Here is a 27,155-nt window from a genome sequence, read left to right as displayed (position 1 = left end):
GTTGACTCAAATTATATAGACTGCGTCATATGTGCATGTGATAGGGTCTGGGTCAAACAAAAGGAGAAACAGGTGCGGGAAAAGTTCAGTCTCTGTAAGGTCGAAAGTTCAAAGAAGTTTTTGGATGCAATACACTATCCTAAAGATGATGTGTATGTCAGATGTGCAGACTTAGGCAGTCCTGAAGATGTATATGCTGCACATTTATATTGTAATGTGTCTTGTTTCAAACAATATGTCTCAAGTCAAAGCAGACAGAACCTACATGTGAACCCAAAACTAAGATGCTGCACTTATTCTTTGTTTCTTTGTTTCTTTGTTCTTCTTTCTTCTTTGTTTCTGTAGAACAATCAAGAAGTAATATGGGACAAATAAGGTCCATTGGCAGCTTGACAGTGAGGAAGAAGCCTTTTTTGAAGAAACAATCACGAGATCAAGTCTCACTTCCAGTAAAATACAAATACTTGTCTGGGCCTCGCCACACCAAGATTAATATGAAATTAAACAAACACAAAAAGGTTCAAGAAAAGCGAATATGTTATCAGTGTAATGTGTGCAGAAAGGATTTTGCTTCAACGAGTAACATCAAAATACACATGAGGATCCACACTGGAAAACATCCTCACAAATGCTCTGTATGTGATAAAGGTTTCTCTCAAAAAAGCAATTTGAAATTACACATGATTGGCCACGCAAGAGAGCGACCACACAAATGCTCGATATGTGATAAAGGTTTCTCCTTAAACAGCACATTGAAATTACATATGAGGGTCCATACAGGAGAGCGACCACACAAATGCTCGATATGCGATAAAGGTTTCTCTCAAAACGCCGATTTGAAAAAACATATGAGGGTCCATACAGGAGAGCGACCTTACAAATGCTCGATATGTGATAAAGGTTTCTCTCATACAGGCAGTTTGAAATTACATATGAGGATCCATACAGGAGAGCGACCTTACAAATGCTCGATATGTGATAAAGGTTTCTCTCAAAACAGCGATTTGAAATTACATATGATGGTCCATACAGGAGAGCGACCTAACAAATGCTCGATATGTGATAAAGGTTTCTCTAAAAAAGGCAATTTGAAATTACACATGATTGTTCACACAGGAGAGCAACCTTACAAATGCTCGATATGTGATAAAGGGTTCTCTCACAGCGGCAATTTGAAAAAACATATGAGCATCCATACAGGAGAGCAACCTCACAAATGCTCGATATGTGATAAAGGTTTCTCTCAAAACAGCGATTTGAAATTACATATGATGGTCCATACAGGAGAGCGACCTAACAAATGCTCGATATGTGATAAAGGTTTCTCTAAAAAAGGCAATTTGAAATTACACATGATTGTTCACACAGGAGAGCAACGTTACAAATGCTCGATATGTGATAAAGGGTTATCTCACAGTGGCAATTTGAAAAAACATATGAGCATCCATACAGGAGAGCAACCTCACAAATGCTCGATATGTGATAAAGGTTTCTCTCAAAACAGCGATTTGAAATTACATATGATGGTCCATACAGGAGAGCGACCTAACAAATGCTCGATATGTGACAAAGGTTTCTCTCAAAAAGGCAGTTTGAAATTACACATGATTGTCCACACAGGAGTGCGACCTTACAAATGCTTGATATGTGATAAAGGTTTCTCTAAAAAAGGCAATTTGAAATTACACATGATTGTTCACACAGGAGAGCAACCTTACAAATGCTCGATATGTGATAAAGGGTTCTCTCACAGCGGCAATTTGAAAAAACATATGAGCATCCATACAGGAGAGCAACCTCACAAATGCTCGATATGTGATAAAGGTTTCTCTCGCAGCAGCAATTTGAAAAGACATATGAGGGTCCATACAGGAGAGCGACCTTACAAATGCTCCATTTGTGATAAAGGTTTCTCTCAAAACAGAGATTTGAAATTACATATGATGGTCCACACAGGAGAGCGACCTAACAAATGCTCGATATGTGACAAAGGTTTCTCTCAAAGCAGAGATTTAAAATTACATATGAGGGTCCATACAGGAGAGCAACCTTACAAATGCTCGATATGTGATAAAGGTTTCTCTCACAGCGGCAATTTGAAATTACATATGAGCATCCATACAGGAGAGCGACCTCACAAATGCTCGATATGTGATAAAGGTTTCTCTCAAAGCAGAGATTTAAAATTACATATGAGGGTCCACACAGGAGAGCAACCTCACACATGCTCGATATGTGATAAAGGTTTCTCTCAAAAAGGCAATTTGAAATTACATATGAGGATCCATACTGGAGAGCGCCCTTACACATGCTCGATATGTGATAAAGGTTTCTGTCAAAACAGCAAATTGAAAAGTCACATCAAGATTTCACAAAAGAAGTTTCACAAACTGGTTCATGAATAATGATCCTTTACCGAAAAAGGAGGTGGAGATTTTGAGTTCTGGGAGAACTTTCTCCCACCTCCTAAAACCCGCATGTGGAGATAACAATCAACGAGAGCGTCCTCACTAAATGTTCCATTTGTGCAAAGGATTTTATTTCAAAACGGAGCTTGAACTTCTAGAATGCAACCCACCTGGAGTGCTTGCTTAAAAAAGTGCTCCGACTGTGGGAAGGGATTTGCTGATAAAAGGTTTGTTAAATTCACGTGGCATTATCTGTACGAGGTTGTACATTCCCCCCCCTTGTAAGCGTTCCTCAACAGTCAGCAAGGTTTTCAGTGAACCAAGAAGGAGAAAGCTATCGTGAAAGCGTACAGACCTTTGGGCATATACCTTGTGAGCACCAACTCCTCAGAGTACCACCTGTATCCAGAATGTCCACAACAATGATTGCAAACTGGTGCCAAAAGGCAACAAGAATCTCAAAATGCAAAGCCCATCCACGTCCACTCAACTCAAACCGCAGTTAAAGAAAATGACAGATTAAAAAAAAAAAGTAAAATTTATTAATTTGATTCTCCCTGTTCTCATCACAGCGGATTGTTGAAAATTTGAAGCCAAAATCTCAAATGGTAACAAAACTGAATCTCTCAACATGATGTTATATCTCTCACTGTACTTCTATTCTTCCAGGGTCTTCCTTTGGTTGCCAATTTGTAATTATTGTCCCCCATCGCACCGCGGAGCGAAAGGGGGACTATGGTTTTCCCCCCCGTCCGTTTGTCCGTCCATGCGTGCGTGCATAAGCGAAGGACCGAATTCTAATTTGGTGTGTGGGTGCAACCCACGTCAAAATCCAAGATGGCCACCGCCATGTATGTCTGACGCCATGTATGTCTGAACCTTGTGAGCGGAATATCTTGAAAAATAATCGAAGTACCAACTTCTAATCTGGTGTGTGGGTGTATCTCGGCATAAGGAAGAACGCTATTGAAAATTGGGTCACCACGTCAAAATCCAAGATGGCCGCCGCCATGTTTGTCTCAACCTTGTGAGCGGAATATCTTGAAAAATAAGCGAAGTACCAACTTCTAATCTGGTGTGAGAGTGTATCTCGGCATAAGGAAGAACACGATTGAAAATTGGGTCGCCACGTCAAAATCCAACATGGCCGCCACCATATATATGTCTGAACCTTGAGCGAAATAGCGTGAAAAAGTCCATGTGTGCGTAAGCGAAGGACCGAATTCTAATTTGGTGTGGGTGCAACTAGGCATATGGAAGAACCCTATTGAAAATTAGGTCACCACGTCAAAATCCAAGATGGCCACGGCCATGTATGTCTGAACCTTGTGAGCGGAATATCTTGAAAAATAAATGAACTACTAACTTCTAATCTGGTGTGTGGTTGTATCGAGGCATAAGGAAGAACGCTATTGAAAATTGGGTCGCCACGTCAAAATCCAAGATGGCCGCCACCATATATATCTCTGAACCTTGTGAGCGAAATATCTTGAAAAATAAACGAACTACTAACTTCTAATCTGGTGTGTAGGTGTATCGACGCATAAGGGAGAACACTATTGAAAATTGGGTCGCCACGTCAAAATCCAAGATGGCTGCCTTGCGTCTTCCACTTTGTCAACTCACATCACTTCACCGACGGGGGACCTAGGCATAACGCTTGTTGTCTCTATCCTTCCTATGTATCCAGCCAAGTTCCATTTGAGTTTTTTGATTGTGACCAGTGTCGAGAAAATTTGTTTTCTCTCTGATTTAGTTGTTTTTCTTGTCCCTTTTGGTTATGCTCAGATGGAATCTTTCCATGGTGGTTTGGACATCAATTTTTACTCAATCTTTGCTGTAGTCCATGTTTCATTGCCATGAGTGATATAGGGAGAACACCCTTGTTGTAAAATTGTTTATCAAAAGAAGACTCCTGCCCATGTTTTTCATGAAACGTGAATTTATGAAGGGTTTCACAATAAAGAGATGTCCTCAAAGTACAAATGCCCTGTCTATGTTATTGTGAATATGTAACGGGTGTATGATTGTATGATCAATTTATATTGTCAGTCAGTGGAGAGTTTGGAATTGTCCACATCCCCATGAGTAATCTCTCGGTTTGATCAGGTTGTTCACCAAACCAGTTGAAAGCCTTGCATCGATAGCATTTATCACCATAGCATGATTGGACTTCATCCCATCACTCATTGATCCCAAGCAGCTCAGTTACACAGGTCCCAACGTCGAAGGCCAAACAGCGAGTTGCTCCCACATTTTTCTCAACATCAAGTTGAGACAAGGTCATATTCATTCTCCACTAACTACTAATTCTCCTGTGCTGAAAAAGGGCAATTAAAAAAAAATTTTTTTTAGTGCACAAGATCGAGGCTCGTGTAAGAGCTAACATTAATCACAAAAAAAAAACCAACACATAAAACACAATAAAGGGAGCGGGAGCTACGATGGGGAGAGAGAGAGAGGGAAGCACACAAGTAAAACCAGAGAACAGGGACAACGGGAGATCTGTGGGAGGGAGAGGACTTGGGGGGAGGAGGCATGGAAAGGGGGTGGGGGTGGGGGGGGGGGGGTGGGTATAAAACACACGGACACTGCTCGGACTTCCAGGAAAGAAGTCGGTATTTCAAAAAAAGTGGATCTGGGGTGAATTAACGGGGGTGGAAAAGATCAAGGTTTTGGATGAGGGAAGACAAAAGATGGTGGTGAAAAGCTGTTTTAAAGACCTGAAGGAAGGAATGGGATTGAAGAGAGTGAGGGAGTTTGTTCCAGAGGTGGAAGAAAAGAGGAATGAAGGAGTGAAGGTGAATAGAGAGTCTTGATTTTGGCAGTTTCACCAGAGGGTTGCTGGGGGAGCAAGGCTGGAGAGGAGTCGGTAGAAGACAGAAAGACCACCTGCCTGCGGTGAGTGAGTGAAAGGCCCTCGGAGTTAGCTTCATCGCAGGAGATTCCAATGATTCTGACAGCTTTGGTTTCAACAGCGTGAAGCCGAGCTAAGTGTGAGGCAGGAGCACCGGCCCAGAGGGGAGAACAGTATTCCATTGAGCTGCGGATGAAAGCCTTGTATGTGGTGAGGAGCTCAGGTGTGTCAAAGAAGGACTTCGCACGATGGAGGATGCCCAGTCGGCGACTGGCTTTGGAGGCCAGCTTGGAAATGTGGTTTTCCCAGGAAAGATCATGGCAGATAGTGAGAGCCAAAATGTTGAGTGACAGAACTTCTTGGAGAGTATTGTTGAGAAAGTAGATGGGAGGGATGTCCAGACCGTCTTCTCGGAGAGACATAGTAAGAGTGTGAGATTTGTCAGAATTGAAAGACATGTTCCACTTGTTTGACCAGTCTGTGATTTTGTCCAGGTTTGCAGAGAGTGAGGAGGCTGCAGACTGACGATCTGAGGGATGAGGTATGGAGCAGCAGAGAGTGGTCATCAGCAAAGAGATAGAGAGGATTTTCAAGAGAGTCAGAGAGATCATTGATGAAGACCAGAAAAAGCACAGGGCCCAGAACACTGCCTTGGGGAACTCCAGCCTGAACAGGAAGGCGAGACGGGAGAAACCCATTCAGGGCCACACGTTGACTACGACCAGAGAGGAAGTCCGCAAGCCATTCGTGGAGATTTCCACGGATACCATAGGAGGAGAGTTGGGTGAGCCGAGCGGGATGCCAGACCGTATTGAAGGCACGTGATATGTCAAGGGAGACAGCTCTGATTTCCTGTTTGGCATTGAGGACCTGAGATGTGAGAAATTTTAAGGAATTTGATGGTTTCACAATAAAAACTGTTGGCAAAAAGTAAAATCTGATTCCAATACAATAATATCAAGATACTGGACCACAGAAAGTTAAGCATCACAAATGGTATAACACTCAAGTGGTTATCCAACCAATACTTGTTATTGGCTAAACATTTCAGATGTTAGTCATAAATATCCTAAATCACATCCTTACATGTGATCTTCTCTAACCCCGCCGTTCCATGTTAACCCTGTATAACATAAACCATCATGCAGGTTACTGTGTTTCTTCCCCTCACTAGTTTTTTCCTGTTCCTTCATTCTCTTGCCTCGTGTCCAACTGTGGCCCAATGTCAGCACGTTGCCATTTCACTGTCGTCCACATAACTCTTTCATGACCCAATATCTTGCTTACATTTGTTTTAAATCTGTTAAGAATTTAATTACACCACATCCAAGATGCTAACTTCCCCCGAGATGAATTTGCCCTTCAAACTGCCTGAGATTCCATTTACATTTAAACAGAAGTTTTCAGATTGCTTCTTCAGCCACTTGTCTTGGGTTTTCTCAATCAGTTCCTCATCGACGAATCAAGGACTTCAATGTGGAAACAGCGAAAAGTCACTGGGGAGTAAGGTCTGGGCTGTATGAGACCAAGGGTGTTTGGAGGGAGAGTGGGGTCCAGCTGCTCAAAGCCACAGTCTCAAATTGGCCTTATGCCCAAGTTTGGTGTGGAGACGCAACATCCCTGGACGTTTGTCCTTGATGCCATGCGGCAATTTCTGCTTGAGTCTTGTGTCATACTCCCCGATGATTGTAGCTTTTGTGAGGCATGTCCTCAATCAGCACGATTCCCTGGGCATCCCAGAAAATCGAGGCCACGATCTTGCTGGTTGATCAGAGTTGGTTGCAAAATTTATTCGGTGGAGGTGACCTCCCTGTGCTTCCATTGTGTGAATTCCAATTTGGTTACAGGATCCCAGTAGTGAAGCCATAATTCATCACCAGTTACAAGAAGTTAAGTGTGATAAAGTCGGCAGGATCTGTGTTGAACAGTTCGAAGTCACGTGTTGCCAGCCTTTGATGTCCAGCACTAGAGCTGAGGTTTCGGGTAGGGGCATCTTTCTCATGTGTTCATAAATAATGGCAAACACGTTGCCATATTGAAGTCAAAGTTCCCCTGATGATTTCGTGACACTACACGACCATACGATGATTAATGCCTCGACCTGGGCAATAGTTTGTGGGTTAATAACATCTACCAGCTGTCCTGACCTGGAGTCATCTACCTTGAACTCCTGTCCATGCTTAAAGTCAACTACCCACCTGGCCACTCGACAAACAGGACACCATCACCTTTGCTGGCCACATGTTAGTAATTGCAAACTTATAGATTATTACCCTGCGCTCGCGAAGCGAAAAGCAGGGTTAGGCATTCGTGTGCGTACGTGCATCTGCATTTTAAAGATTCATTTTATCGGCAACCGTTGGTCCGATTGACATGAAATTTTACCATAGGAGCGCCTCCGCCTGTATAATTTTTTTAAATTAATAATTATGACGTCATATGTCACATGGTATGGGTGCCATCTTGGAAAGACGTTACACCTCTATCTCTGAAACAGCTCATTGGAAAGAATTGAAACATGGCTCAATGTCAAATAGTCCCGATGGCGAATAAGATACTTCAATATGGCAACGTGTTCGTCAAATGATGATGTCATCAGTGCCTTAGTTTTTCGACAAGTATAATGCTTCATCCCATCAGTACTGTATTTATTTGTTTCCTCTGCAAGTATTGGTCCAATGGGCACCAAATTTTCACCAGAGGAGCTCTCCTTGTGAAGAGTTTTGTGATAATTATGACGTCATAGGTCACGTGGTACAGGCGCAATCTTGGAAAAACTGTATAAACGGTGCACCTCTATAATCTCTGAAACCGCTCAATGTAAAAAAAATTGAAATGTGGCTCATTGTAAAGAACTCCACATGAGAAGTAAATGTTGTTGACAATGACAGCATTGGTGCCCTAATTATGACATTGAAGGAGTCCGGGCTCCAGCATGATACGGACAAAATGATGGCAAGGCACAAACTCGTCCGAGAAGATATTTATTCTCAAAACCAACTCGGGAACACTGTAAACTCCCTAAAGCCCGTTTATCGAGCTGCCTTATAAAGCACAACCAGAAACCGAAACCGAAAGCCACGCCTCAGGCGAGGCGTGCTTCCGTGGTCACGTGATCAACAGGTGTAGCTGATTATACCCGCACGCGCGGCACGCTTTGGTGGTCACGTGACCAGCCACTCTGGCGCCGTGGTTCCCCGCCGGTGACGTCACCGGCTGGAGCAAGGAGATTCTGATGCAGGTCTCGCTTGGGGGACCCATGGGTCGCTACACACGCCCCCCCAGAATGGACTTGATCCAGGAAGGTCAACCTGAGGGGGGTCCGGATGACCCGACCGAAACGACCCCTGGCCAGTCGCGGGGGGGGGGGGGGGGGTCCGGTGTGATGGCGGGTGGTCGGACGGGGGGGTGCAGGACGGGGGGCGGCCGAGGGGCCGGGCAAGTCCTCGGGGGAGGCTGCCGAGGTTCCTCGCGGGCCTCCCGAGGTTGCAGTTCGCGGGTGCAGTGCCGAGAAGGCTCGAGCGGTGCACGCTAAAAGTGGGTGAGCCAACCGAGGGGCTGGTCAAGGCCTCGGGGGATGCAGTGGACGGGGGGTGGCCGAGGGGCCGGGAAAGTCCTCGGGGGAGGCTGCCGAGGTTCCTCGCGGGCCTCCCGAGGTTGCAGTTCGCGGGTGCAGTGCCGAGAAGGCTCGAGCGGTGCACGCGAAAAGCGGGTGGGCCAACCGAGGGGCTGGTCCAGGCCTCGGGGGAGGCTGCCGAGGTTCCTCACGGGCCTCCCGAGGATGCAGGGTCGGAGAGGTAGTTGCAGTTGTAGTTGTAGGTGCGCGAGGGTGACGAAACGGCCGTGCCGCGAACATGTGCGCGCGAAGGTGACGAAGCAGCCGTTCCGCCAACGTCAGTGTGCGCGAAGGTGACGAAGCAGCCGTGCCTTCGGAGGGTCTTGGAATAGGTTCGCCCCTCCGGTCGTAGAGGAGGAGCCGAGCGCGGTGCGCGAACCTCATAGTCATGGCCGTCGTCATTACCGAAACTCCGGCATGTCGAAGCCGCGTTCGAAACTGCGCCCGAAGCCATGCGGGAGAAGCCGGCATCACCAGCCGAGGTGGCTTCCCTGGCTAGGGCGTGCTTGCCGTGTCCGTTCACAGCCCCCGCATCTGTGCGGAGGCAGTCGGGGTTGCGTGATCAAATCACGTCGGGGTCACCAGTGAAGGAGTCCGGGCTCCAGCATGATACGGACAAAATGATGGCAAGGCACAAACTCGTCCGAGAAGATATTTATTCTCAAAACCAACTCGGGAACACTGTAAACTCTCTAAAGCCCGTTTATCGGGCTGCCTTATAAAGCACAACCAGAAACTGAAACCGAAACCGAAAGCCACGCCTCGCCGGTGGTCACGTGATCAACAGGTGTAGCTGATTATACCCGCACGCGCCGCACGCGCGGCACGCTTTGGTGGTCACGTGACCAGCCACTCTGGCGCCGTGGTTCCCCGCCGGTGACGTCACCGGCTGGAGCAAGGAGATTCTGATGCAGGTCTCGCTTGGGGGACCCATGGGTCGCTACAACATCATAATTGGACAGGGACAACGCTTAGTCTGATCGGTTTGAAATTTATTGAGCGTGATCTATGCAACTATTATATTAGAGAATGTAAATTTATGTCATTGCTCACGTGGTCTGGTAGCCATATTGGATCAAATAAGAAAACCCTTCAAAAACAGCAGAGTTGGCTCGCACAAAGTTGACTGCGTTGGGTAAGTATTCTATGAATACCATCTAGTTTTCTTAATGAGCAAAAAACAAAACTTTCTTTAACTTTTTTAATACCCTCATGCACAAGCATATACTGCACTGGAAAAATAATGACTGAAACACAACCTGTACAAATATAGCATTTACATCTATATGGTAGTCAACTGCTGCAACATAGCTCATCAGCAAATATACAAAAAAGAAGAAGTGCAATGCACTCATACAGTTTGTTTCATTAGGAGGACTATTGCTGCAATTTTTCTTTTCAATGTAATATTTTTGCTGCAACTTTTCTCTACTTATAAAGGACTCGCAGAAGTACCCGGCGTTGCCGGGCGGGGGAGGAGGAGGGAGGGGGAGGGAAGGGGGCGGAAAGGGGAGGAGGGAAAGGGGAGAGGGGGAAGTGGAAGGGAGGGGTGGAGGCGAGGGAAGGGGGGTGAGGTATGGGGGGGGGGAGGTGGGAGGGAGGAGGTGGGAGGGAGGAGGAGGTGTGAGGGAGGGAGGAGATGGGGAGGGGAGGGGGGATGGAAGATGGGATGAGTGGGGGGAGGGGAGGAGGGAGGGGGGAGGCAGGAGAGGAAGAGGGTTCATATATACACTGCGCACAATAAGTTAGGGATATTGTGGGAGTGAGTGTATTTTTTTTTATAGCCGGCGAAGCCGGTGTTGTCAATGAACGCGTACGTATTATGTTGAAAAAACAGATTATGCTGGATCCCTTGGCTTGAGAATTTCGAAGCTTTGACGCACCAAATCACTCAATGGAGGCCGCCATCTTGCGGATGCGGAAGTATGCATAACAAATTTGAAAAAGTTCCATTGGAGTTTGTTTCACCCGTCTTTGTTTGATTCACAATCCTATGCACCTCTAATTTGTAATTAAAATACTTTAAGACCAACCTCGGCCCGCACGGGCCTGGTTATCTTCAACGAAAATCGTCACCAAACACCGGAACCAATGAGATTCGAGCATTTGAAAAAATATTTCAAAAACCAAATCACTCAATGGAGGCCGCCATCTTCCGGATGCGGAAGTATGCACAACAAAATTGCGAAAAAGTTCAATAGGAGTTTGTTTCACGCGTCTGTTTGATTCACAATCTTATGCACCTCTAATTTGTAATTAAAATACTTTAAGACCAACCTCGTTATCTTCAACGAAAATCGTCATAAAACACCGGAACCAATGAGATTCGAGCATTTGATAGCCGGCGAAGCCGGTGTTGTCAATGAACGCGTACGTATTATGTTGAAAAAACAGATTATGCTGGATCCCTTGGCTTGAGAATTTCAAAGCTTTGACGCACCAAATCACTCAATGGAGGCCGCCATCTCCCAGATGCGGAAGTATGCTAACAAAATTGCGAAAAAGTTCAATAGGAGTTTGTTTCACCCGTCTTTGTTTGATTCACAATCTTATGCACCTCTAATTTGTAATTAAAATACTTTAAGACCAACCTCGTTATCTTCAACGAAAATCGTCACCAAACCAATGAGATTCGAGCATTTGAAAAAATATTTGAAAAAGGTTTATTACGCGTTTCGGAGGGTGAAAATGGCATCAAATATTCTAAAATTGACGAATAATTATTTTTTAGAAATCTCGCGGCCGCAGGGGATAGTTTTTCACGGCCGGAAATATCCGAAGTTGAGACGGAATTCACCTAATTAATCAAGAAGTAAATTTTATCAATTTTAAGATAATCCAGAATGCAAATGGTGTCATTTTAGGTCTGAATTTGCGAAATTCTGTGAGCTGACCAATCAGCGATCAGCTTAGGTCAGTCAATCAGCGCCATCGACACGGTTTGATTAACGAGTCACACATTGCCGTTGAAACGGCGCTATCGTCTGATCTGTAGGATATGTCCCAGTAGGGGTTAGGGTTGTGGTATTGAAATCAAGAATGCTGTGTTTTTTCACACTCATTAATAACCATAGAATTAGGACCAACAACTTTTTTCAAACATAATTAATACACAAAATCAACCACACCAAAGCACCTGCCGATATCCTTAACTTATTGCGAGTAGTGTATGCTGGTGGGTGAATGTGGCATTCATCACGTTTCTGAGGTAAGTGTGATGCTGATCAGGAAGAAGAAGCCGTACCACCAACTTTGTGCACTTCCGGAATTGTTTGATTTATTTGTATTCAAATGTCTGGTGATTGTTTTTTAAATATATTTATGTGAATGTGTACTTGTATATAACTTTCATTAATTAAAAAAGGCTTCGGCACGATCGAGCGATTTAAAAAAAATAAAAAATAAAAGAACTCCCAAAAAACGATTTTTGGGGGGGGGGGGGGGGGGGTCTAAAACACTCTCAGGCACTCACTGATGAACCTCTGAAAGTTTGACGAAGATCCGTTCAGCCATCTCTGAGAAAAATGGCCACACACAGAGGATGGAACATCACGTGATCGCTCTGAGCGAATCAGCGAGCTGCTCTGGCACAGGCTGAGATCAGTGTACTAGTACCCGACTGCGAAGCCGCAATGAGCCGGCGAAGCCAAAGCCTCTTGCCACTATTTTACCCATCACTGTGGCATCAGTAGGTTAGGTCGTTTGTAGCAGGTAGGTGCAGTAGGTACCGTACCTGGTCAGACTTGGTAAAAGAGAAGAGCAGACAGTCCTCCCCAATACCGACATACAATAAATGTCACAAGAAGCTTAAGGAAGTAACTATACGATGTGCTAGCTTAGGGCCTATTTTAAGAAATTTTAACTGGGCTTAATATACGTTTTCACAGTATGTGTGTCGTCTTCTAACTTCAGTCACTGTCAGGACTGGTTCTCTCCGGGCACTGCGGCTTCCTCCACCAGAAGAAGTTAGCTTGCAGTAAGATCAGTGCCGACAGATCAGACGATAGCGCCGTTTCAACAGCAATGTGTGACTGTCGTTAATCAAACCGTGTCGATGGCGCTGATTGGCTGACCTAAGCTGATCGCTGATTGGTCAGCTCACAAAATTTCGCAAATTCAGACCGAAAATGACACCATTTGCATTCTGGATGAGATTAAAATTGATAAAATTTACTTCTTGATTAATTCGGTGAATTCCGTCTCAACTTCGGATATTTCCGGCCGTGAAAAACTATCCCCTCTGGCCGCGATATTTCTAAAAAATAATTCTTCGTCAATTTTAGAATATTTGACGCCGTTTTCACCCTCCGAAACGCGTAATAAGCTTTTTTGAAATATTTTTTCAAATGCTCGAATCTCATTGATTCCGGTGTTTGGTGACGATTTTCGTTGAAGATAACCAGGCCCGTGCGGGCCGAAGTTGGTCTTAAAGTATTTTAATTACAAATTAGAGGTGCATTAGATTGTGAATCAAACAAAGGCGGGTGAAACAAACTCCTATTGAACTTTTTTCAATTTGTTTTGCATACTTCCGCATCCGTGAGATGGCGGCCTCCATTGAGCGATTTGGTGCGTCAAAGCTTCGAAATTCTCAAGGGATCCAGCAAAATCTGGCTTTTCAACATAATACGTACGGTCGTACGCGTTCATTCACAACACCGGCTTCACCGGCTGTAATGTTCCTCACTGAAATGCGCTGTTAAATATGAATAAAAAATATGGATCTCGTCATCGGAGATCGTTTTTAGGTAGGCCATGTCCTTCCCAGGCCCAATGGCCATGTCTATGCCAAAAATCAAAGAACGTGAACCTCTCCGTTTAGGAGTCTATCGGTAACATACACACACACACACACAGTTTTATTTATATAGATTGGTGCGTACCAGATCTCGACTCTATCCCAGAGGTCCAATTGCCTATAACTGAAGGCATTATGTACCGCAATCCCAATGGTCACGATAACCTTCTCGCTGTGATTCAATCACAAGAGTCATGGAAAGGTGAAGCCGTGAAATTACAACGGAAAATATATTGTACAATAGTTCAACAATGGACGTAACTGTGGAAAATAAAGCGAAGATAATTGGGGAATGAAGTAAACAGTCATGGACTGAAATTGAGAAATCCCTCCTGTGCTTGTATAACTGATCCGAATCTATCCGTGGCAGGTTAAAATGTCCCATAACAAATTTCAAATTGATCAGACTAAGCATTGTCCCTGTCAAATTATGACGTCATAATTAAGACACCAATGATGTCATTGTCACCAACATTTACTCCTCATGGAGAGTTCTTTACAATGAGCCATGTCTCAATTTTTTATATTCAGCACTTTGAGATATAGAGGTGCAAAGTTTTTTGGTTTTTCCAAGATGGCGGCCAAACCACGTGACCGATGACGTCATCATCATTTTTTTTTCGCTACCAGTTTACGCCGACGTGGCGCTCAAGGAATTGCATCTTGATTGGATGAAGTTTTGTACTTGTCGAATTAGGACGTCATAATGGAGGCAACTATGACATCATCAATAACATATTTTATTCCCCATGGAGAGTTCTTTACAATGAGCCATGTTTCAATTTTTTTCCATGAAGCAGCTTTGGAGATATAGAGGTGTAACGTTTTTCAATTTTTCCAGGATGGCACCTGTACCACGTGACCTATGACATCATAATTATCATTAACATTTATACCGGAGGATGCGCTCCTGGCGTCAAAATTTCGTATCGAGCTGACTAACAGTTGCAGAGAAAGCTTTATTTTCATACTGATCAGATCAAGCGTTGTACTTGTCTTAATATGACGTCATAATGAAGGCAACAATGACATCATTAACATATCTTATTCCCCATAGGGATGACTTTCAATGAGCCTTGTTTCAATTTTTTCCATTGAGCGTTTTCGGAGATAGTGTAACTTTTTTCCAAGATGGCGTCCGTACCACATGACCTATGACGTCATAATTATGAATAAAATTTTTTATCAGCTGCACAACCTCTGCAACGTAGCTATGATACAAACCTGCAGCCTTTGGGACTGTAGAGTTTGACCACTTGTGCTGGTGCGCGATTTTCACCTTTGTAGCCTTCTCTCCTATAGTCTCAAAAAGAAGAAGAAAAATAAGGCATTTATCATTCTTCCACCCCCCCCCCCCCCCCAACTTCTTTTCTTTCTGTTTCGGCTCCACTAATCCTTCTGAAAATAATTTAGCCCCAAAACAATTTCCTATTTTCCAAGTGCAATACTATATTGCATGCAGTCTTCCTAACCACAGTTTAACATCTATTGTTCTGGTTATGAATTATGCTCATTTTCCTATTCCTGGATGGATACCAGTAAACAGTTTTACAAACCCTTGCTTTCACAGCAGACGAGCAATTAACTTGCATCTTTTTTCAACTCCTCTTTGTAAAACTTATCCATTTCATTTGCTCCTCCATGCTGGATGATAAATATCCTGCCAAAACCCAATATGCCATCTGGCGTTGCTGCAATATCAAGCACTCCAACCCTTTCCACTGTAGACACTGCACTACTCTATTTTACAATCATTCCTGCATAAAAAGCTGAATCTACAAATCGAACAGTCTCATCTGCATCAAAGCTCTGGTTTTTCCTTCCCTTCATTCTGGCAATCCCCACCCACTCATTTTGCTTATACCCACACCGCCGCTGCCACCACCCACTGCATCCTCATCTCTGCAAGCTCTTACTCACATATGACTGCTTGCACAAACAAATTCATCCTTATGCACTGCCCCTCTCTACCAGATATTTACAATCCAGTAATACAGCCAAACATTCATTCAGTGCAGCTACTGTTCTCACCAACCCAACCTCTCTTAAAATGTGACCTCCACCAACTCTTGTGATCAAAAGGCTTCCACAAACTTACCACGAACATGCATGGTTTTGTCCTTGTCCATTCATATCATCGGAGCCTTGTCCTAGGGGATTCCTGCCGTTTAGAAAATCGAAACCAGCATCAATCGGCTGAAGAAACATGACTGTAGCTACGCAGTTTTGAAACTGTGGCAATTTAAGATGATCACTGCAATACTCAAACACATTCGCAACAATTGCACAAAAACATCTGTGGCACCACAGTTACCTTCATTTTGTGTTTCCTCAATTCAATGTGAGCTTGCCTCAACTTGTTTCCTCGTCCGAGAGTTCAGTTTTTCCAAGTACTCACATTGTAAAGTGCTCCCATCCTTGTCTTTCAAGATTCCTCCACCAGCAAAGGAGTTACTTTCAGCATGTGACACACAGCTAAGACACATGTACTTGTTGAGAAAAGTCTGCTGTATGTGGCAAAAATAAAGATCTCCTCCATTTTTCCCACGTTGCTGTGTCCACGTTTTGCAAGGTCAGAAGGTGAGTGGCTTCATCAAGGGACTTGCACATCTACAATGCAGCTCCAGTCCTTATACATCTGTGTTCTACAATAGTCTTTCAAAGTTTTGGATTCTAACTCTCTTTCCTGTAACACCAAAATACAAGTTGTTGCTAGCCAAGTTAGGGGCAAATTCTGCAAGTGGTGTGATGCATGTTCCACAGGGTTACCAAGGGCATCTCAATGATGCATCTTTTGCAATTTGGAAAGCAATTGCCTTTGCCGCACGACGCTTCGTACTCTTGTATCATCACAGTGGCTGTCTAACGCTTTTACTCTTGGACACCTAAGAACTGTCTAAGACCCAAGCCTCCTTACTCCCATCCACCTACTCCTCAGGATCAAAAACATTCTTGTCTGTCACATTTAATTGCAAAACCGCATATTCTCAAATCCGCATGAGCCTTATTTTTGCAAAAATGTTTTTTATGAAACTCGGCAGCAAAATAAACCAAAACTATTAATAATCAACACAGTGAAGCAAACCCAGGCTAAGAGGTTTAAACCAAATTCATCTTGCTCAAAATGCCGCTACTGTGCTTAGGAAACAGAAATTCCACCTTCCAGAGTTAATTCATAACAACTACATACCTTTCTTGGGCAAGCTATCAGCCATAGTACTGTTTTGTTTGAAGAGGGTAGACAATGATTACCTTAGAACCAGGTAGAATGTATAGATTAGTGTGCTCCGATTGTCATGAAGAAGAACCACCCCATGTACTAAGTAGGGAATTTGTATTAGACCAGACAGTTGGGTTAAGCTTGTACCTTCGTTCCCATCACAAGGGGTGGGGCTTGTTAATTAGCTCAGGGATTACAGGTAATTTATCCCCTGTGTGTAAATACCTCTGTAATCTATAGACCTTTGTTCCTTATGACACCACACAAGACACGAGCCACCCTGACGACCCCTGACAAGACGCCTCAGCAGATTTGAGCCAAGTGCCACAAACAACTGCTATTTATTTTCCAGTTATTTTATCCTTCGTCTGTTTGAGTCTGTTTGTGGGAGTGCTCCATTTAGCAATTTAGTTCATCGTGCATTTTCTTTGTACCAGCATTTCTTTCATTAAACCTGTTATTTTTGTACATTTAAAACCTGGGTTGTTTAGAGTTGATTTATTGCAGGGTCATGGACATCGGGGGATCCGTGAAGGTAAGCACTCCGGGCTTCTCCCCCACTTGCCCCCACACGTATCCTCCGCTATATTTTTGAACTGAACGCCTTGGAGTGTGTAAGCTTGTTTGGTCCTCAATGCTGCCCTACGATGTTCACCAAGTGTAGTCACACGACAGTACTATCTGTATGACGGTAGTCTGGTGTGTAGACTGTACTTCCCTGCAAAATCGAGAACACGTCGTACTTAGGATCATCTTGAGAAACGTCCTGAATGCCTATTTGTATCAACCCGACAGCTGTCCCCAGGACGCTGCAAGTTGAGCTCTGCATAAAATATTCATGACAATAAATCTCCTAATATTCCTCAAACCCAGACAACTAAACATTTGCCTAAGTTATGAAAAAACCCTGACAAAAAAACTCTAAAATCGGATTACGATTGTCTTTATTCAATGAAAAATATTTTTCAACCTTTTACACTTAAACACAATGCCCAAAAACAATGAAACCCAAAATATTATTTTTCCCAACCCTAATCATGTCCGATGTCCATTTTTTCCTCGGCGAATAAAAAATATCAATACGATGTGCACTTTGCTTCTGGTCCCACAAGAAAATCAAAATGATGTGCACTGTTACAAACCACAGTGGCTTTAATAAATCATTCACCAATCAATGAGACAAGGTAAAGGAATGAACAAACATTTCTGGTAAAAATCTTAAAACTCACTTGTTGATCTTTATTAATGCTCGTCACACAGTTGCCTCAATCTTATGATAATGCGCCAACCTAACAGCATCTGTTCCATTCAGCGCAGCCTCACCAGCTTCTTGGCCTTTCTCGTCAAGCAACTTTGAAATATGATCGGCAAGGTGCTCCGAGAAGTCAGGAACGCCATCATAACCTGCATGGGATAGATTATTTAGTCAATGGGCTCATCAGAAGAATAAAAAAATACACCAAAAATGAAGAACTCCATATTTACCCTTTTCTTCTCCTTCCACTGCCAAACTCAGAAATGTGGCGAAAAGTTAACCATAGCAAAAATGGATAAGAAACTTCTTCAGAAGACTGATGAATCAAGTTTGATAACTTAACAACAAATGAAAAATAATTTAAATATAAATTATGTGATACGTAACTGGATAAATCACCATAAAGTTTGAAACATATATCTGCCACAGTGAATTATAAAGAGCAAATAAATTTCTGTATTATATACACACATAGAAAAGGTAAAAATAACAAACACCAATAAATAATAACAACAATGACGACCTGATTGAGGACACATACCACAACCAAAAAAGTATAATCTGTGTTTTGCAAGAAGACTTTTGAAATTAGCAAGAAGCAAGACTTTGTTTGACCATCGTGTGAAGTCCTTCCTTGGCACCTCTGAGCTCTTCACCACTTACAAAGCTTTCATCCACAGCTTGAGGGAATACTGCTCTCTCCTCTGGGCTGATGCTCCTGCCTTACACCAAGCTCGGCTTCACGCTGAAGAAACCAAAGCTTTCAGAATCATTGTTATCTCCTGCGATGAAGCCGATTCTGAAGGCCTTTCACTCGCTCACCGCAGACAGGTTGATGGCTTTTCTGTCTTCTACCGACTCCTATCCGGCCTAACTCCCCCAGCTCTATCTGTGCTCTGTCCCCCAAATATTCCTTCAGGACACACAAGATCTGTCAGCAACCCTCTTCTGGTGAAACTGACAAAATCAAAATCACTGACAAAATGTCTGGCTCACCTTCACTCTTTCATTCCTCTTTTCTCCCACCTCAGGAACAAACTCCCACACTCTCTTCAATCCCACTCCTCCCTCCAGGCCTTTAAACCATCTGTTCACCACCAACTCTTATCTTCCCCCATCCAAAACCTTGATTCTTTCTACCCCCGTTAATACACTCCAAATCCACCTTTTATCTCCGACTTAATTCCTGAAATTCTTAGTAGTGTCAATTTGTTTTATGCAGTGTACCCCCACTCCCTCCTCCCCCAGCCCTCTTCCTTCCACAGATCTCTCGATGTCCCTGTTCTCTACCGTTGTTGTGCTTGTGTGCTTCCCTCTCTCTCCCCTTCTCATCTACTGCTCCATTTATTATATGTTTTATGTGTCTGTTTATTTTTTTTGTGTTTAAGGTGTTAGCTCTTACACGAGCCTAGACTTTGCATACAAAAAAAAAAGAAAAAAAAAAAGACTATAGATGTTTACATGGTGTGTGCCTAAAAGGTTATAGATGGTTCCACGAGAAGTTAGTGTCGAAAAGGGTGACGGTCTAATCTCTCAAGCAGGTAAAAAGGGTCTGAAAAGGTCCAAGTGGTCGAAAGCACTCTAAATGGTCAAGGGTCCAAGCTGTCATATCTATCTTAAGCATGTAAGGGGTCTAAATGGTGTCAACATCTAAAACTCTAAGGGGTCTAAAGGGTAGAAAAAGGTCGAAAGGGTGAAGGGATCTGAAGGAAGATGTCCTAAGTATCGAAAGTGTTTTGAAGGTAAAAGGGGTCTGAAGAGTCTTGAGGATCTTGGGTTGTCAAGGATATTGGGTTCTTAAGGGTTCAAAGGTTTAAGGGGTCTCAGCAGTCTAAAGCGTCAAAAGGTGTATCAGGTGCATTCCAATCAGATTTAATTAAAAGACTATATGCAGTCAGTATGCAACTGACGTTCAAACAGTACGTAATTAAAAGACACATAGTCGCACGGCTTCATGGACCATGTTTTTTGTTTATGTATACAACACAACATGCATTTTAAAGGCCATTTTCCCTACCAGATCGGGGGTTAGCCTTGCGGTCCCCATGACAATCTTCTCCATTTTGCCCTATTTTCTGCATCTCTCCTTGTTAACCCCCTTGCCCGCATTTCTTCTTCCACCATCTTTAGCCAAGTCTTTCTCGGTCTTCCCCGTCCTCTACTTCCTTCTACATTCATTTCCATCACTCTTCTCAACCAGTCACTTTCATCCTTCCTCAACACATGACCAAACCATCTCAACCTGTTCCTCTTCACAGCATCAATCACAGGCTCTATTCCCATCATCTTTCGCAATTCATCATTTGTCTTCCTCTCTCTCTCAATGATACTCCACACATCCGTCGAACCATTCGCATTTCCACCCTTTCCAACCTTCGTTGCTGCTCGACGTTCATTACCCATGTCTCGCTCCCATAAATCATAACATTTCTCACACATGCAGCATACACCTTTCCCTTCAGCTTCAACGACACTCCCCTCATCATCAGCACGCCACTCAGTTCCCGAAACTTCTTCCATGCACATCTCACTCGAGCAACCGTTGCCGAGTCTGATCCACCTTCTCCATTCAGCATGTCTCCGAGGTAGCAAAATGTTTTCACACCTTCCAGCTTCACGCCGTCTCCAAGATCCAACTCAACATTTCCTCCATCTGCAGCTCCCTCTGTGCACACCTTACACTTGAATGTAGCTGCCACACTGGTTAATGACCCTCTGAAACCACTACATTTTCGATGAACCCACTCAGCGCACATTGTACATTGAATGGAGTTCACTCCGACACCCTTCCTACACAGAGCACAGGGCTACTTCCCAGTTCTTTCCACCTCACCACCTGCTTTACCACTTGCCATCACCTTCGTCTTTCCGATATTCACCTTCAGACGTTTTGTCTCCATACATTCCTTCCACTTGTTCATCTTTTCCTTCAGTCCATCCATACTTTCCGCAATCAACACCAGATCATCTGCATACAACAACTCCCATGGTAAACCCTCCTTTACGTTCTGAGCCAGCACCTCCAACACAGCTACAAATAGTAGTGGACTTAGTACCGACCCCTGATGCACTCCCACCTTCACCTCAAACTCACCACTGTTCCCGTCCTTCGTCCTTACAGCTGTGCACGCTCTTTTGTACATTGCCATCACTACTCTGATCAACCATTCCTCCACTCCCGACTTCCTCAATGCCCATGTCAATACTTTGCGTGGAACCCTATCGAATGCTTTCTCCAGATCAACAAACCCAAGAAACAACTTCTTCCTCTTCTCCATGTACTTCTCCTGCAACTGCCTCACAATGAAAAGCACGTCTGTCGTTCCTCTTCCTGGCATAAATCCAAACAGCATTTCGTTGATCTTCACTTTCTTCCTTATCCTCCTCTCCAACACCCTTTCCAATACCTTCATTCCATGCTCCAATAACTTTATCGCTCGGTACGAGCCACACTCCAGAGGGTCACCTTTCCCCTTGTATAGAGGGACGAGGGTACTCAGTTCCCAATCAACTGGAATGCGGCCTTCTTTCACCACCAGATTACAGATCTCTGTCATTCTCTTCACACCCCAACTTCCTGCTGCCTTCAACATATCTCCCACAACTCCCGTCGGCCCTCCCGCTTTTCTACCCTTCATTGCTTTTATAGCTTCCTCAACTTCCTTCTCAGTTATCTTCTCTGCCGGTCCTAAAACTGGGTTACACTCTATGTTGCCATCCCATTCATTCTCTGTATTCAACAGCATTTCCATATATCTTTTCCATCTTCCTTTAATTCCATCTGGGTCGACAACGATTTGTCCCACTTCATCCTTCAAGCAACTCACCCCCATCACATCACACCTCTCTTTCGCTATCTGCTTTGCAATCCTGAATACTGCTTTCTGACCCTCTTCCGAATCCAAGCGTTCTCCGAACATTTTCCTACATGCCTCCTGTGTCTTTGCTACCTCTTTCTTTGCAGCCTTCCTGGCTGCCTTATAACTTTCATGCTCTGCTGTTTCTGCTCCCGTACCCTTCGCCTTCTGCCACTCCTTGAACCTCTTCCTCTTCTCGTCAATCCTCTTTCCAACTTCATCATCCCACCAGCATGTTTCCGAGTGCCTCGGTGGTCCTTTTGTCCATCCACATACCTCACCAACGGCTCCCAACAGACTAGCTTTCATTGACATCCAATCACTTTCAAGCTCAACCACATCATCCTCGACCCTACTCAGCCTCTCTTTTAATGCCTCCCTTACTGTCACCTCTTTCAACCTCCACACCTTCATTCTCGGTTGGTACTTCACCCGCCGAGCTCTCCTCGCACCTTTCACCCTTATGTCGCAGACAACCAAGTGGTGCTGTGAAACAGCCTCCTCCCCCGGGATCACCTTTGTGTCCCGGAGGTGCCCCCTATCTTGCCTACGCACCATCAGGTAGTCAACGGTTGTCGTCGACCCACCTGACGTGTATGTAACAAACTTATTATCCTCTTTCTGGAACTATGTATTACAAATCAACAAATCAGCTCCATCAGCAAACTCCAAAATCCTTTCACCTTCTCCATTTCTCACACCATATCGGTAACCCCCATGAACTCCGTCAAAACCATCCATACTCCTTCCCACATGTCCATTTAGGTCTCCTCCTACCACAACAACTTCCTCATCTTTCACGTTTTCCATCAGCTTCTCTATCGCACACCAGAACTTGTCCTTCTCTTCATCGCTTTGACCAACCTGCGGAGCATATCCCAAGATGACGTTCAAAAAGAGCTTTCCAATCATCATTTTCACCATCATCAACCTATCACTCACTCTAGTCACACTCACCACACTGTCTACAAACTCCTCAGAAAACAGGACACCAACACCATTCACGCCCTCCAGGCACCCTTGCCACATAAACTTGTATTTCTGTCCCTGCCTACCCTTCACCATTCTCACACCACTTCCCTTCCATCTCGTCTCTTGCACACAACATATGTCCACTCTTCTTCTGATCAATACTTCCACCACTTCTCCTGATCTCCCTGTCATTGTCCCTACATTCCATGTCCCAAACCTCAGAAACCGATCTCCACTTCGGGCTGTACCCTGCCCATATGTAGTTGTAATTGTCATGGTTCTCTTTTTGAGGCAATGTTTTTATGGCCGGATGCCCTTCCTGAGGCCAACCCTCCTTGTCGTCTCTTACGACACGCAGGGATACGGTGTACCTATTCTAATCCAGGGTACACACTGGGAAATGTTTAAAACATGGAAATTCTGGGGGGGGGGGGGGGGGCGGCGTCAGCATCACGGCTGCGGTTTAAACATATTTAAATAATATTTAAACAAAACCATGAAAAACAATCTGGGAAAAGTCTCTAAGTGAGAACGTGAATTTGAGAAAGCAGGAGCAAAGGTGGAAGAAAAACGAGATATAGGGGGCGGGGCATAAGTCGAGACGAGGAGGAGAGCGAACAAGCACGTGTCCGGGAGGAGAGAAAGAATTAATATAGAATTTTTTTGTTTTTTTGTTCTGTCTTCAAAACGCTGGACAAAGGGTAAGATGTTCGTGAGAGGTAGGGGGGAGAAAAGAAAATCAAAAGAAACAAGCAAATACTATGAAGGAAAGAACCCATATTCACAAAACACTGACCGGGGGGGGGGGGGGGGGGCGGGAGGGAGCCTGGAGAGGCCGCACGAGGCGCGCACGAGGCGCGAACAAAAAAACGACTAATCACACACAAATCTGCAACAACCACAAAACCAAAACCAAATAGAAACACACAATAACACATACACAACAAAATACCCAGCGGAAACCTGACAAAGACACGAATGGGAAAACACTCAAACTTTGATGCCGTGGAGATCGAAGCAAGCCTCGTCGCTCGAGGGACCGGAAGTTCTCCGGTGTTTATGTATATAGATAGATATACATAGGTATCAAGTGAAATGGTTGAAAATTGACGATGTACCTTGACCTTGAAAAAAATAGGCTTCTAGCTTTTAACTACCTCTACCAGGTGCTGAAGTTTCGTGAAGATCAGAGTAAACATTGGGGCAATACCCCTGGCACTCACCTGGTAGAATAAACAGTATACTGCACCGACTAAGGGCATTTTAAACCAATTTCAATGGTTGCTAGAAGACAGGGCAGCATATAGAATCATACTAACATAATCATAAGACAAACAAACAAAAAATTACCTATTTTGGTGGGCAATCCCCCCCCCCCCCAAACCTCCGCCCCCTACCTCCTCAGACCCCAATTTTTCCAATGCCTTGAACAAACCAAACATGAGTACATTACGGGTGATGAAGGTTGTGGTGAAGTTTCATCGAAATTGCGTGTGTAATTTCAGAGGAAAAAGCCAATTCCTATTTTGGGGGTCAAACCTGGATCCACTTTGACCCCCCAGTAAACTCCCTTAAATCCGATTTTTTTAAATGCCGTGAACAAACGTTAGTCACAACACAACAAATATCATTTGTGCCAAGTTTGATCACAATCCCTTCAGCGGTTTCAGAGAAGAAGTTGCAAGTATTTACGGATGGACGGACAGACTGACGGACAACGCGCCTTCACATAAGCTTCCCTGAACTTCGTTCCAGGTGAGCTAAAAATGTGACCTGTAGGCAATTGACATATAAACAAACAGCCAAACAGACAGGGGTGAAAACATAACCTCCGTCCACCAGCCCACCTTCAGTGGACGTGCATATGTAATGCATTGTGTTTATACAACTCAGATAATTCCAATTGCATCTTCCACCACCAAAGGAAGAAAATGTCAAGATTGGCAAATTAAAGGTTGTTTTTTATTTTTTCAAAACTTGATGGAATCAAACAAAACTTGAACATGTACAATTTCAGGGTGCCCTCATTAATCCCTGAAAGTTAACATCCCAGGTCAAATCATCTCGGAGGAGTAGATGAAACATACAACATACTTTCTCTCGATTATATGTTGCACATGTGCAAGTTTTGTTTAATTCCATCAAGTTTTGGAAAAATAAAAAAATTACTTTATTTTGCCAATCTTGCCATTTTCTTCCTTTGGGGGTGGTAGATGCAATTGGAGTTATCCAAGTTATACAAGCGTAACGCCTAAGTCCCCCGTCGGTGAAGTGATGCGAGTAGACAAAGTGGAAGACGCAAGGCGGCCATCTTGGATTTTGACGTGGCGAACCAATTTTCAATAGCGTTCTCCCTTATGCGTAGATACACCCACACACCAGATTAGAAGTTGGTACTTCGCTTATTTTTCAAGATATTCCGCTCACAAGGTTCAGACATACATGGCGGCGGCCATCTTGGATTTTGACGTGGTGACCCAATTTTCAATAGCGTTCTTCCTTATGCGTAGATACACCCACACACCAGATTAGAAGTTGGTACTTCGCTTATTTTTCAAGATATTCCGCTCACAAGGTTCAGACATACATGGCGGCGGCCATCTTGGATTTTGACGTGGTGACCCAATTTTCAATAGCGTTCTTCCTTATGCGTAGATACACCCACACACCAGATTAGAAGTTAGTAGTTCGTTTATTTTTCAAGATATTTCGCTCACAAGGTTCAGACATATATATGGTGGTGGCCATCTTGGATTTTGATGTGGCGACCTAATTTTCAATAGGGTTCTTCCATATGCCTAGTTGCACCCACACACCAAATTAGAATTTGGTCCTTCGCTTACGCACGCACGTCCGCATGCACGGACGGAGGGGAAAACCATAGTCCCCCTTTCGCTCTGCGGTGCGACGGGGGACAATAACCACAATACATTACATGTGCACATACGCAGTACACATATTTTCGCTTCATATATGTAACCTGGGCTATTTGTATTTTATTTTTGGGAGCAATCAAGGCAGTGGTTTGTGGCCTATTCACCACCCAAATAAAGAACATGTTGCATGCTTGGAGCAAGATCGCCCATAGGGTGGGTAGTCTGCAAGTCGTATAAAGAAAGAGCAATCAGATTGCAAACCCTTGCCAGGATATATTTGCAGTGGTTTTTAAGGCTTTTGTTAAAACAAATATGGTGGCCGAACCACGTGACCGATGACGTCATCATTTTTTTTTCTCCACCAATTTATTCCTAGGTTATGCTTAAGTAAATTCATCTTGATCGGATGACGTTTTGTACTAGTAGAATTATGACGTCATAATGGAGGCACCTATGGCATTATAATTAACATATTTTAATTCCCATGGAGAGTTGTTTACAATGAGCCATGTCTCAATTTTTTCTATTCAGCGCTTTCGGAAATAGAGGTGCAAAGTTTTTCGGTTTTTCCAAGATGTTGGCCAAACCACGTGACCTATGATGTCATAATTATAATTAAAATAATTATACAGGTGGAGTTGCACCGATGGTGAAAATTTCCTGTCAATCGGACCAACGGTTGCAGAGAAAATCATATTTATTCTGTGCGGACAAATAAACAGACAGACAAACAAACGGACTCGGATGCAATACCCTCTCCTCAGGTGAGAGTAATAATAACAAGCATTCTGAGTATTGCGCTGCAATACATGTCCCATACCGGCAGTCTGTCGTCCGGAAAACTGTTGGGGAAATCACCAAGGGTTATTTACCCACAGGTTCTGAATCGTTCCCAATCGCTATTTACCTCAGGACGGGCTCACCTGTGATTCGCACTCGGGACTTCGATTTATACACCTTGCAGACAGGTCAGCAGAAGCACCATAAATAAGTTGTTGATAAAGAACCTTTCGAGTCGCTAAATATCAGTAATTTATTATATTTTTCGGTTCACGATCAATGATCGATGTGTATATATATATATATATATATATCAGTGATCCCTCGTTTATCGCGGGGGTTACGTTCCAGAACCCCCCGCGATAGACGAAAATCCGCGAAGTAGCGACCATATTTTTATTTTATTATTTATATATATTTTAAAGCTTTATGACCCTCCCCACACTCTTATTAACCTTTCCCATACTTTTATAAACACTTCCTATACTCTTAAACACTTTTTACACTCTTAAACAT

The 27,155-nt window shown here is 43.8% G+C and overlaps 2 protein-coding genes across 8 annotated transcripts in view; one reads left to right on the top strand and one right to left on the bottom strand.

The window, feature by feature from the left end:
• The first annotated feature begins 135 nt into the window (after window positions 1-135).
• On the top strand, window positions 136-16,568 carry LOC144891507 (uncharacterized). The gene is made up of 3 exons (XM_078775128.1): window positions 136-984; window positions 1,405-2,393; window positions 16,443-16,568. Exons 1-3 carry the CDS (start codon window positions 285-287, stop codon window positions 16,566-16,568), a joined length of 1,815 nt encoding a protein of 604 aa, XP_078631254.1. The 5' UTR covers window positions 136-284.
• Window positions 16,569-17,826: 1,258 nt separating this feature from the next.
• The window catches only part of LOC137435479 (inositol-tetrakisphosphate 1-kinase), a 58,394-nt gene continuing 49,065 nt past the window's right edge, over window positions 17,827-27,155 (bottom strand). For all 7 annotated transcript variants that reach the window (XM_068129338.2, XM_068129313.2, XM_068129321.2 and 4 more), the window contains exon 11: window positions 17,827-18,303. In XM_068129338.2, coding sequence (XP_067985439.2) covers window positions 18,152-18,303 — 152 coding nt within the window. In that variant the 3' untranslated portion in view covers window positions 17,827-18,151. The remainder of the gene's footprint in view (window positions 18,304-27,155) is intronic.

This window comes from Myxine glutinosa, chromosome 1 (assembly GCF_964187855.1).
Source record: "Myxine glutinosa chromosome 1, kmMyxGlut1.1, whole genome shotgun sequence".
NCBI classification, from domain to species: domain Eukaryota; kingdom Metazoa; phylum Chordata; class Myxini; order Myxiniformes; family Myxinidae; genus Myxine; species Myxine glutinosa.
The sequence above is the reverse complement of the archived record's forward strand: the minus strand, read 5'-3'. Positions and strand labels throughout refer to the sequence as shown.